The sequence below is a fragment of the Penicillium canescens genome (assembly GCF_028828765.1).
Source record: "Penicillium canescens strain IBT 15451 chromosome Unknown utg000004l_segment0_segment0, whole genome shotgun sequence".
In the NCBI taxonomy this organism is placed as follows: Eukaryota; Fungi; Ascomycota; class Eurotiomycetes; order Eurotiales; family Aspergillaceae; genus Penicillium; species Penicillium canescens.
The window spans coordinates 3,278,340-3,290,863 of record NW_026703966.1 but is presented as its reverse complement, the minus strand read 5'-3'; the positions used below and the strand labels follow the sequence as shown (position 1 = coordinate 3,290,863).

At 48.5% G+C, this 12,524-nt stretch overlaps 4 protein-coding genes across 4 annotated transcripts; all 4 read left to right on the top strand.

Annotated features, from left to right (window-relative positions):
* Positions 1-977: 977 nt before the first annotated feature.
* Positions 978-1,407, top strand: N7446_006617 (glutaredoxin; the record flags this gene model as incomplete). Its single annotated transcript, XM_058515364.1, has 3 exons — positions 978-1,023; positions 1,071-1,169; positions 1,247-1,407. The coding sequence occupies 3 exons, from the start codon at positions 978-980 to the stop codon at positions 1,405-1,407; spliced, it is 306 nt and encodes a 101-aa protein (XP_058372542.1).
* A 1,707-nt stretch (positions 1,408-3,114) lies between these two features.
* On the top strand, positions 3,115-4,239 carry N7446_006616 (uncharacterized protein; the record flags this gene model as incomplete). The annotated part of the gene is made up of 5 exons (XM_058515363.1): positions 3,115-3,328; positions 3,432-3,559; positions 3,580-3,687; positions 3,743-4,029; positions 4,095-4,239. The coding sequence occupies 5 exons, from the start codon at positions 3,115-3,117 to the stop codon at positions 4,237-4,239; spliced, it is 882 nt and encodes a 293-aa protein (XP_058372541.1).
* Positions 4,240-5,078: 839 nt separating this feature from the next.
* On the top strand, positions 5,079-8,297 carry N7446_006615 (magnesium transporter CorA family protein; the record flags this gene model as incomplete). The annotated part of the gene is made up of 5 exons (XM_058515362.1): positions 5,079-5,304; positions 5,325-5,556; positions 5,623-7,665; positions 7,723-7,925; positions 7,983-8,297. The coding sequence occupies 5 exons, from the start codon at positions 5,079-5,081 to the stop codon at positions 8,051-8,053; spliced, it is 2,775 nt and encodes a 924-aa protein (XP_058372540.1). The 3' UTR covers positions 8,054-8,297.
* A 1,078-nt stretch (positions 8,298-9,375) lies between these two features.
* On the top strand, positions 9,376-12,096 carry N7446_006614 (putative phospholipid metabolism enzyme regulator; the record flags this gene model as incomplete). The annotated part of the gene is made up of 1 exon (XM_058515361.1): positions 9,376-12,096. One exon carries the CDS (start codon positions 9,376-9,378, stop codon positions 12,094-12,096), a length of 2,721 nt encoding a protein of 906 aa, XP_058372539.1.
* Between the last annotated feature and the right edge of the window lie 428 nt (positions 12,097-12,524).

Below are 12,524 nucleotides of genomic sequence, written 5' to 3'. Positions count from 1 at the left end.
AACCTTCCTAACTGCCTAGGCAGACTGTCTGTCGGCCTTTTGGTCTTAAATGCCACTTTCACACGCTTAGGTTCGCTTGATTTTAGAATCAGTAAGTGCTTAATAATTTGGATGTTCACGTATTACTTAGAGATCAATTAGAGATTTTTTAACTACGCAATTTTTAGTCTACGCCTGGGAGATTACCTACTAAGTTTTAGCTTAAGATACCTTTTGATGATCCTGATTCCTTGATCCAAGGTGAGACTATACGCTACAGCAAGACGTAAAGTTCACGCCTAATAGTACAAGCTCCTTAGGTACTCCAAGGCTTACGTGTTTTCGAAGCTGAACATCTTTTCCCGTGCTCTGCTTGCTTCATAGAGAAACTACCAGGTTTGTACCTACCTTTCCCGCATTCATTATTCTCTGCATTTTCCATAGTTCCACAAATATACAGTCTTCCACTCTTTTCCCTAACTCTATCAGATTCTATCTTACCTCGTTGCTAACTGTTCTTTCTAATTCAACGAGCACACCCGTGACTATTCTGTCCTTTTTTGAGACTGTCCTTAGGTAACGAGCATACCCGGGACTTATCTGGTCTCTAACGTTCCTTTTGTCTGTCAGAATAGGTGGTCAGGCTTTGACTCATCGATACTTACCATGAATACCACCCAGGGAGCCCCATTGAGACATTGCCACTTTGAGAACTCCGATGAAAAGCACAATTGTGGTTAAACTAGCGTTTGTAGGGCAGGTACTCAAATATACCGTAGATATCTAAACAAAGCTATCGGACTAAATAGATAATTGATAGGTAGGTACTGTGGAAAAGAATAAACAACAATGAAAAAAAATACAAGGAGTAAGAGTGCTATGTAGTTTGATATGACGTCAGAAAGATATAGTGACTCGGTCACGTGACAGTATCATCAAAAGCCGCAAAAGCCAAAGGCAAAGCACATCTCTTACTCATATCCTATTTACCAGTCATCATGTCAGCTGCCAAGGTTCAAAAGATTATCGACGACAATGGAGTTGGTATGTGCCCGGCAAGTCCGAAGTCATTCAAAGCTAATATATCCCAGTCGTCTTCTCCAAGTCCTACTGCCCTTACTGCAATGCGACTAAGAGCACACTTCGGAGCTTGGATGCCACATTCGAATGCCTCGAATTGGATAAGATGGGTAAGTAATTAGTGGTACCATTTGTTCTGACGGTTTATCTTACCTCTTGCCAAGAGCGATACTAACACTCTACAAAGAGGACGGTGGCGAGATCCAAGATGCATTGCAAGAGCTCACCAAGCAGCGCACTGTTCCTAACATCTTTATCAACCACAAACATATTGGTGGTAACTCCGATTTGCAGAAGTTGAATACTGCTCAATTGAAGGCAGTGTTGAAGGAAGCTGGTGCGATTTAAATGTGTGGCTTGCTATTAAAATGATATTATGTTGAAAACAAATTATTCTTAAGCATCTCGCCATACATGTAGTACGGCTGCGTCGGCAAAAAAGTCCTGCTTTTCAGAAGTGGATCGAAGGTCTTTCTCTCCTTTCCTCCTTCTCTACTCCCTACTCATCTTACCAAATGCAGCCTTGTCTTGACCTTCAGCTATCTGCCAAGCTTCACAACAAGATCTTGGAGCATTTATGGATTAGTACTGGACGGCATATAGCTTCACTTCCATCTACAACCTGGTGGGAAAACTCTTCCCCAGTTCCATTCGACCTCGCTTCCCGCCTGAGCCCGAAACTCATATAGTTTCTATGTTTATCAAAATCCGTCTATATTCTAAATACGGATTTCTATTTTTTTCTATTTTCTATGTGGCCTTTAAGAGAGTTAGTACCTCCTCCGATTCTCTATTCTTAAATCGTGGGAAGATCGGTTGGCGTGGCTGTATTTAGGGATATACTCTACTGATAAGGATGAAGTTAGTATCTTGCTAGTTTCGCTCCTCTATTAGCTCCTCTATTAGATTGATTTGATACTAATATAAGGGATAGATTTAACTAAGAGACTAAACTAGCTGCCTTCTTCCTAGATTAGGAATATATAGTTGATTATACTAAAAAGCTATAGCCGTAGAAGCCTTTATAGCACATTCTCTAGGCTTATCTAGAGATGATTGATAATAGCAAAGTGACACCATCTTTAGAGCCGAAAAGTACATTACCGGAACAATTCTACCCCTAGGAAATTCATCAATACACTCAGCGGGATATTAAGAAAGCCGTCGTTGCTTTCGCCCGTCTTCTCGATACAATCGAATCACGACTACCTCTAACCACTAGCAATCAAGAAATAGAGCTTCTATACTTAAACTTAGCGGTTAATAAATCTTTCCCTACAAAGAATTCATTTATCCGATCTTTCCTCTCCGCTATTCCTCCTCGCCACATAAAGTTCCGCTATATAGCTCTAAGGATCCGGATACAAAATCCGACAGAGTTTGTGTCCTAACTATTTATAGAGCCTCGTAAAAACTTCTAACCGCTTAGCAAAATCGAAGAGAGCATATATAGCCTCCTAACCCTCTTATTTCGAGCGGATAGGGTGAATAGCTCACCCTAGACCGGGCCGTGGTTTCCGGATAGGATCGCTTAGGATGTTCCCGCTAGCTTATACATTAAGCCTACGTGCTAGTCCCTAGCCTAGAATTTTAGGAACGAGAGTAGACCGCTACTACTGTTTAGGGTTAGTGCTAATAGGTATGCGCGAGGCAGCAATAGTATCCCGTTGTCCTATTGCCCTTCAACTAAGGGGCCATATCAGGTATATCATTTCAGTGGGTTTCTGCCAACGAGTCTGCGATGTGTGTAGGTTCATAAGGTGTTTGCTAATTAGGCGGAGCGTGCTGAATTGGCCGATTGGGAAGTGAATGAGGATGGAGTTGCGGGTGGGATTGAAAAGTCCAAAGATGCTGACACTCTAGAGCATTGGTAGAAATATCAGGTTCCGCTGTCTTGGTAGAGACGAGATTGAAGTAGAAAAATTGTCCAGCGTTTCCTCTCCTAGCCTATAACATTACCTTAAACGGTTTCGGCTTCACACTCAGATAAGTATATACTTGGACTCTAGGTGACCTCCATTCTCCCTGCTCTACACCTTGCTCTATACCACAGATTTGAGAAGTACATGGTGGAAGCAAAGTACAAATGGCGCAGAACGTAGTGAAAAAGGCTGCCAGTTTGGAGGGACGGTAATTGGTTGGGTGTGCAATGGCACTAGTAAGATATATGATGGCCGCGCCTGGAAGATTCCATCAGGACTTTTCTTCATTATACCTAGCATCATTATATCTCCCAATTGGTTTATTCCAGAGTTTGGAAGCTTTTCCTGTATGACATTTTCTGGGAGAAGCTAACTGTATTCAGTCTCCTCGGTGGCTTCTTAGAGGCTGCACAGTAGAGGCTCAAACAAATCTGCAGAAATTATGACAAGGGTCTTCTACAACAGACGAGATCGAGGAAGACTTCTCATTACTACAGAAAGGGCTGGAAGAGGAACCGGAACAAGGTCATTTCAAAGAGCTATTTTCGAACGCCAACCGAAAACGAACAGCAATCGTTGTAGGACTCAACTTTTTCAGCAAGCGACTGGGCAGGCATTCACTTCACAATATGGAACTTTATACGTCAAGCCTCTGCAAACGATCAACAGGTTTAACTTCAACGTGATCATGGTTTCATCGGACTCTGTGTGATCATAGTATGCTTGTTCCTCAACGATAGGGTTGGTAGAAGGTATGGTAGCCTCATTGCACTCAAGACAGCACGTTGATTCATGCTAATCTAGATAGGCCTTTACTTTTGATCGGTGCGGCAGTCCAAATGGCAGCTCTCATGGCTATGGGAGCGCTTGGGGTACATACTCCAAACTATACTGAAAAGTCAACCATTGTCGCGATGTCGTCCTTGTTTATGATTGAATTTAACATAGGCTGGGCTGATTTGACATACGTCATGACCACTGAGATTCCAGCACTAAGATTGCGAGATAACTCACAGCGCATTGCATCTGTTGCAAATATGCTAACGTTGTAAGTGGGCGTTCCGGGACTATATATAACCTTGCACGTTAATGAGCTAACATCCACTCGTGTAGCTTTGTGGTTGCGTCTAGTATGCCATGTCTCATGGATTCTGACTATGCCAACCTACATTCAAAGGTTGGTTTTATTTATGGGAGTATTTCGGTAGCCTCGGTTGTTTTTGTGTACTTTCGCGTGCCGGAATGTCATGGAAGGTAATTTGAAGAGATTGATCAGATGCTCCCTGAGAAGATTAACCTTCGGAAATTTGGTAGTCATGAACAGTCTGAAGTTGTCTTGCAGGGACAGTTGAAGAAGTGCCAGGGGAGATTGATAGTGTCTAGGTTACCTCGTGATAATGGCAGATCTATATCGGGACGTATGCGTTAAAAGCAATCTCCTCCAGATAAATGTATCGTATTCGAGATGAATATATGCAACAACTAAAATGAGATCAATGAACAATACACTGTGTAACCAAAAAAAAAAGAGTTTTATATGTTCATTTTGATACGAATCCCAGTCACAGATGACTAATGAACTTCTCCGTGGGTCTGGCCAGCTCCTGTGAGAGCTCTGTCCGCCTCCCATATCCGGTGTATTGGGTTGCCTTGGAACTTCTCTCCTTCTTCGTAGCTTATCGGGCCTACTTATATTTATCTGTTCAAGTATCGTGATCGTCGCGCTAAGATCGCTGGGTTCGCATTCCTTGTTTTAATCTCCCGCTCAGCCTAATGTTCCACTTTGCTTTGCCACCCGCGTCATCCCCACGCTAAGCTGCAGCTCTCGCGCATTTTCCACTACGGTGTCTAGGCGCTGAATGCCTGTCAAACATGCCAATGTCGCTTCTCCCATGATCAACAGCGCTAACTAGATCGCATGGGACAAACCCTGCATGCTGCGAGACCTTCCGGAATTCGAGAACCCTGTTCAGCCTGGCTTAATTTGGGTCTTAATTTGCTGATAGGCTCTTGAATCGAATCTCCTTTCACGGAACACTCCTTGGGTCACTCGGAGCTTTTGAACGCAGCCGCCATCCACTTGACGTGTTCACTGTCATGGATCCACCAATGACCCCGACACCAGGCAGCGCGGCTTCTCGACCGTCTGCTACCTCGCATTCTAGCTCCAAAAACCGTCTCCAACGCAGCAGCGATTACCCACCCTCTGATAACAAGGCTAGTTACAGTCCAATGGGCGGTCGGGCCCCAGGGACTGGTCCGATCCCCGTCTCCGAGGCTACGCCAGCTGGAGAGACCCGCTCAGAACACCCCGCCGATAATGGTGCTGGAAAACCCTCCAAGTCCTCCAAACGCAGGAAGAACCGCAATCGCAAACGTCGCAATCGGCACCAATCTTTTTTACACCCTCGCGAGAGGAGGCCCATGATAGCGCCGAAGAGCATTCAGGTGCTGGTGGAGGTGCCCGAGATTCAATGGAGGCCGATCGGCCAACCTCGAGGGACACTTCGTTCTTCAAATTGGGGAGGAATTTAAGTAATACAAGCTTGGAGAGTGATGCATTGTTGGATCATCGGTATGTTCTTTCGATATGAGCGATATATAGCTCCTGGGGTTGATGCTAATCGAAGGTGTCAAATAGGGACCAGCCGATGATGCGACCTCGTCGTGACAGCCGCCTTGCTTCATCACTGCGTCCGACCTCTATCCTATCCAATGTCTTCCGGTCGAATGACGGACAATCCCGCAGCACTCCGAAAGCAGGTCGGAACCAGCAACATCGCGATGGTGATAGCGACGAAGAAGCAAACGACCGAACTCCATTGATGCGGGCTACCTCGGGGCACACCTCCAATACCGCTCGCTACGGCGCAGACTCCCGCGCCAATCTGTTTTCATCTCGTGCTCGCCAACCATCCGTTCAAACTGTATCATCAGGATGCTCTCCACGAGACAACCGCAGCCCACTTGATTCTTCCGCTATCGAACGTGACTACGATGTGAATAATCCACCGTCAATCCCCGGGTCTCCGAAGTTAGGACCAGAGATGAATTATGATGATGCTGTAGTAACTGGGGCCGATTGGGACTTTTCCTTGGCCCGGTCCTTGGAAATGCACAGGGACTCTCTAAACATGAACGAAACATTGATTGATATGGATGGTAATGGGGCACATCCTCATTCGGCACCCTCTTCTCCCGGTTCGCCATTACTTTCGCCGCATCAGGAACTGCGGCGCCGCCGAACTGTGGCATTACCAGCAGAGGAGGATGTGTGCTTCCCTACCGAAACGATATCGGAACTCGGGGACGAGGGTACTAGACCACGGGATGAGGCTGGTGAGCGTCGACGCCGCAGACATCGGCGGTGGCCCGATCTCTCCGTGCTGGAAGAATGGAGTCGCGAGGAGAAAGAGGAACGCAACGGGGACCTTCGAGTTAAGAAGATTAATGAACCGATGCTCATTGAGGGCAGATTGCGTCCTCAGTATAAATTTTGGCGGCGCGAAGAGGATGAGGCACCTTACCGATTTACATACTTCAACGAGGAGTTCCCAAGCACTATCCACGCTCAAACGATCTCCGAGCTGGTTCAACCAGGAGGCAGCTTCCGGGAATTGTTTATTCCAGATCCCCCAGAATTAGAAGATTCATCTGATGACGAAGACTCGGACAGAGAGTCTTTTATGGAAACTGCAGCTGCCGCCCATTCAGCTCATCCCGTTAATACCGGTCCGCGGATAGGGGTGCCTGTACCGGAAGGTCAAGGCCATCAAACAAACGTCAATCCCAATATGACAAGCGGTACCGCTCAGACACCCAGTGAAAAGAAAACCGGTGATCTTCTCGCCGGCAACGCTCCTCCAGTGAGAGGTCCGTCACGCTTGTCTGTTATAAGCGAAGGACATCCCAACTCTCACCGAGACCTCTCGCCCGCGCAGTCAAACCTTGCTCCGAAACCCAAACCTAAACGCTACGGCCCCAGGCCTACCTTTTGGTTAGATGTTCTCTCTCCGACAGATGCAGAGATGCGTACAATCGCCAAGGCATTTGGAATCCACGCGCTGACAGCAGAGGATATCATGATGCAAGAAGCCCGAGAGAAAGTGGAATTGTTCCGAAGCTACTATTTCGTCAACTACCGGACTTTTGAGCAAGACACCAATAGTGAGGACTATCTTGAGCCAGTCAACATGTATGTCGTGGTTTTCCGTGAAGGCGTGATATCCTTCCATTTCTCGCAAACGCCTCATCCCGCCAACGTGCGGCGGCGCGTCCGTCAATTGATGGATTACCTGATCTTGAGCTCCGACTGGATCTCATATGCCCTGATTGACGACATTACCGACGTTTTCGGCCCACTGATTCAAGCCATTGAAGACGAGGTAGATGAGATCGACGAGATGATCATGCAAATGCACTCATCTAGCAAGGAAGCGTCGTCCAATGACAGCGTGCTTCCTTCATTTGCACCAGGAGAAATGCTCCGGCGAGTAGGAGAATGCCGCAAGAAGGTCATGGGATTATACCGGCTACTCAGCAACAAGGCAGATGTTGTCAAGGGCTTTGCCAAACGTTGCAATGAGCAGTGGGAGGTGGCCCCCAAGTCCGAGATTGGTCTCTACCTGGGTGATATTCAAGATCACATTATGACGATGACGGGAAATTTGACGCATTATGAGACGTAAGCATTCCGTTCCCTGATTCTGCAAGATGTTGCAGCTGGCTGACCATTTCCCAGAATTCTCTCTCGCGCCCATTCTAATTATCTCGCGCAGATCAACATTCTGATGAACGAGCGCCAGGAACATACTGCCGATGTCTTGGGTAAGCTGACTGTTCTTGGTACGATTGTCCTACCGATGAACATCATTTGCGGCATGTGGGGTATGAACGTCAAGGTACCTGGTCAGGAAATCGACAACTTGAACTGGTTTTGGTGCAGTAAGTCTTCCCATGGCCTGTTTGTTTTTTGCTGGTTCTATCACTGACACGGTATAGTTACTGGCGGACTATTTGTATTTGCTTCTGTGTCTGTTTGGATTGCTAAACGAGTCTACAAAATTGTGTAAATGGACAAAAGCTTCTTGTGTTCTTGCGTGTTATAATTTCTACGCGTCGACGGATCGATACCCAGGAATTTGTTTCTCTATTATGTTTTTCGATCCCACTTGCGGCCTCTGGCTTTGGTTCAGAGCCCAAACGATATTAACGATAAACGGTGTATGTATCTTGGGCTCTTTTCCTAATATGGTGTTGTACATAGCTGGTTTGCAGTTAGGATAGAACTGTACATTATTAATGACGCGTTACAAGCTATAACTCATTATTGGTTCTATATCCACTGTTTCCTCCCTTGCAGTAGCGCCTGCACCTTTGTCTGGAATACAATAACTTGAAAAAAACTCACAGGAACTCAAGGGATTCAAGGAATTATAGAACCTTCAGCTGTATCACCTTGTTGTACCTACGTTACGTATCCTGAAGTAACTTTTGAGGCGATGAGGTCATTGTGGCTGGTATTCACCTTACCGTAATTTATTATTCCCTCTTTTTTATTACCTTATGTACCTCCCGTCATTACCTCATCGTCAACCCCGGACTCTTGTTTCCCTTACTCTCCGTCTTCAAACGTTTTTCCTCTCAAAAACTTCCATCCTCACATTCTAAGATTCGCACATTGCGTTCTAGACCATCCGTGTGCTCTTTGCTGCAGTGCGAGGACCCCCTTCTTGACGTGGGCTATTGTCATTGGCCTCTGCCGAGCGCGGACCTGACCCTCTCAGCCACTTTCACCGAGGTTTTGGTCACCGACATCTCAGGCGCATTCGGCAGCCAAATCATCCTCTTTCACCAAAACCAGTCAAGCCAAAACGTTGAGCCGGATCGGCGGACCCCCATCTGCGCAAATCCGCCAACCATAAGCCGTCTTCGATTCAGTCGTTCTAGACGCTCTTGTTCTTGCCCGAAACAAAGCCAAACGGCATGTGTGTCTCTCTTTGCAATACTCTGACGGCCCACTTAGTATTCTAAACACACTCCATCTATCTCCAGTTTCCCCAACCCCCCTGCAACTGCTGCAGCCCTTCGTTTCCCCGGTTCTTCTGTTCAGAAACCCCATTTCCAACAGCATGTGGTGTTCGGCTATTTGTTCTGCCATACCCTCGCATGTGTAACGACCCGTATTCTGCGCAACATCTCCTTCGACAACTCGTGATATCTCATTCGCTCTTGCCTACAACTCATCTCTTCACCGTCGACCGTTCCCTGCCTGGCGCCGTGCCTTGCTTTTTCTGATCCCCTTTGGGACCTGTTTCTGCCCAACTACCCGGCTTCCTCTCGGGTCTCCTGACTTGTCTACGTTGTGTCAGTCCATTCTGACTCGACAAAGACCATGGCTGCGGAATCCGAGAGGCCGCCTCACCTTAATGGTGCCTCCGGATCGTCCAGAGATGCCAAGAATGCAGAGGAGGCACCGGATGCTGTGCATCGGTCGACCAGCGAAGGTGCGGCAACTGAGCGCTCGTCTGTTAAATCTCAGTCCCAGCCCATGTCCCAGGTGCCCAGGCTTTCTCCAAGTATTACGAACCCTTCCGCGCCTGCGTCTGCTACAAACTCCGCTGTCTCCTCCCGCGAATCCTCTCCGGTCCGATTATCCTCACGTCCCGTTAATCACTCCCCGACCCGAGTGTCCTCTCAATCCCGAAAGGCTAGTCAAGACCGATCAAGCCCGACTCGAACCTCGAACGGTCCAACATCTGTCCCGCTAGGATATTCTACAACTTTCAATAACCAGCGATCATCGTCTTCTCCCGTGAAACCTCTTGTCCTCTCCGCCCCTCCTGAGTCGCTGGCCAATGTTGCCAGTCCAGAAAAGTCCAACATGTCATCGTGGGCTGGGAGCCGTCGCGCGGATTTGGATCCAACTCTTGCGAATACTTCACATAAGAGATCGTCGCCGACTGAAGATCAGGTCACAAAGGTCGATCGAAGCACGCCTCGGGCTGTCACTAGGGGCGCCAGTGGACAAGGGTCCTCCTTGGAAACCGTCGAAGAGATGGCTAGCAATCCTTCGACCCCATCCAGTGAAAGCGCCGCCAAGCCGGTCACCCCGGAGGAATCACGGTTGCACCGGATCGACGAGAACCCAACTCCGCGTCCTTCACAGCAAAATACAGGGAGTGGCAGTGATAGTGGAGAGAACCGGAGCTCTGGAACAAAGGAAGAGCTTCGTTCCCAAGCATCCGGGGCGGCGAAACCCCCCGGAACTCTTATTCCAAAGCAATCAACAACATCCCTTAGTGCCGGTGCTCGCGGAAAGCCTGCTGATGGCTCCGTCCGCAATATGACCGTGGAAACGGAGACAGTCAGCTCCATTCCGCAGGTCTCTCTGGGTGTGGGCGCGGGAGAGCGAGGCAACGCTTCTCGTGCTGACCAGGGCACCCTTCGCATGAAGCCTTCTACCGAAACAATTCGCCCGCGCAAAGAGAAGAAGAAAAACCGTCGCCCCAATACCATCCAAACGGGGCCTGCGACCAGCAAAGCGGATATATTTGAAGCCAAAGTGGCTAATGCAGTTGACGAGGCTGATGTCTCGGATTCCGACGAAACCTTCGTTTACGAATCTAACCCACCTGACCCCTATCCTTCCCGACCCTCTCGTTATCACTCCCGGACGCCGAGTGCAACATCCATGGCAAGCCAAGTGGATCAGCTGGCTGGCCGTGCACGAGGATTGCGGGACGGTGCTCATAGCGTGACTAGCAAGCGGAGCATGAAGTTCACCAACAACCCCTACAATAGCAGTATTGACGGTGAGGCTCCCGAGATTGAGGGAAGTCGCAACGGTTCCAGGGTCAGTGGAAGCGGAACCATTACCCCACGGCATCACAATATCGGCCGCCACGGACGCAACGGCGTCCACCCAGGTCTCTTCGATAACGACAACACACCTTTTCCCCAATCACAGACTCAGCCTAAGTCCCCAAGGCATTTCATTGGGAATGGATATCGGCACTCGCGCCACAGCAATACTCGCTCGTCGCCCAACTATAAAACCATTAATGGTACGAAGAAGGCCGGTGAGCTTTACGGGTATGACTTTGACGCAGAAGGCGCAGACGATGAGCGCACCCCCTTGGTTGGCACGCCACGTGCAGTCCGCAGTCGTCATGGCCGAAGACCAAACAGCGCAAGCCTGCGGCAGATGGAGTATATGGCGCAGCGCCAACGCGGATATTTCTCCCGATACGGCTCATGCGCCATGATACTTCTTTTATTGGTTATTGTGGCTGGTGGTGCCACATCGTTTATCGTAGCGGCAACCCAGCCTCTATTGGATGTCCAAGTCGTTGCTATTCAAAACGTCCTTGCGTCAGAGCAAGAGATCATGTTGGATCTGAACGTGGAATCAGTCAATCCAAATCTGTTCCCTGTCACTATCGAAGATACAGATATCAACATCTTCGCCAAGAGCCGCTTCGTCGGTACTGACAAGCTCTGGCGCGAGTATGATGACTCGGATAACTTTCCACGTGTCCAGCAAAGTCGGCGTCGCTGGCAGCTGTCACAGACCGTGCGCTGCCTTGGAAGTGTGGAGTGCATTAAGGAAGCCATGCCTGGCCACTCATCACTACATACCAACGACGGTGTTGACAAAGGGACCGACCCGCCAAAAGACCCAGAAGGCGACTCCCAGACTATGCTCCTGGGTCGTGTGTTCCACTTCGACTCGCCACTATCTTTCGAGTCCTCGCCATGGAACCATCTCACCTCCAGCTCGAAGGGACAGATTCGCTTAGCTCGGCCGGGGAACAAAACCGAGGAAGGAGGCACAGAGCGCTGGGAACGCGTCCTACAACACCCCTTTGAACTGATCGTTCGTGGCGTCGTCAAATATCAGCTCCCACTGAGCTCCCATTACCTGTCAGCGTCTATCAGCTCCAGCGTCAAGTATGTCCCAGATAATGAGGACACGGACCCTGAACAACCACCCAGCAACGACACAGCCCGCATTACGCTGACGAAAAGAACCACGCCACCTGTCCGCCTTCTACTCCTTGAAAATCCTTCCTCCGCACCCAGACCCCGTGCGAGACGACCTTTTACGGCATAACAATAACCCATTTAGCGATAGATTGATATCATTGACTTACGACAGCCCTGTTCCTTTTCTTATCTTTTTTTATTTATTTATTATTTGTCATGTAACGAGACGAAAAGCAAAGAGTCCCAACCCTACCTACTTTACCCTGGTACCCCGGGGGAAACTAGGTACAACAGATTGGACCCGTCCCTTTCATGGCTTGAGACTTCTCTCCTTTTCCGCTGTATACCCATTTGCAAGCCCTCTGTCTTAACACCGACTTGGATTTCTTTGTTTCAGCCTGGATATTATTGCTTGTATTAGATAGGTCTGGTTCAACCATTTTCAACCTACCCGTTTTCTGCTTTGTCTTTTTTCTTCTCCCTTGTCTTTTTGAAGATTACCCCCGGATCTGGGATCTGTTCCGTTCCTTGTATGGCAACCGCCTGCTTTTTACT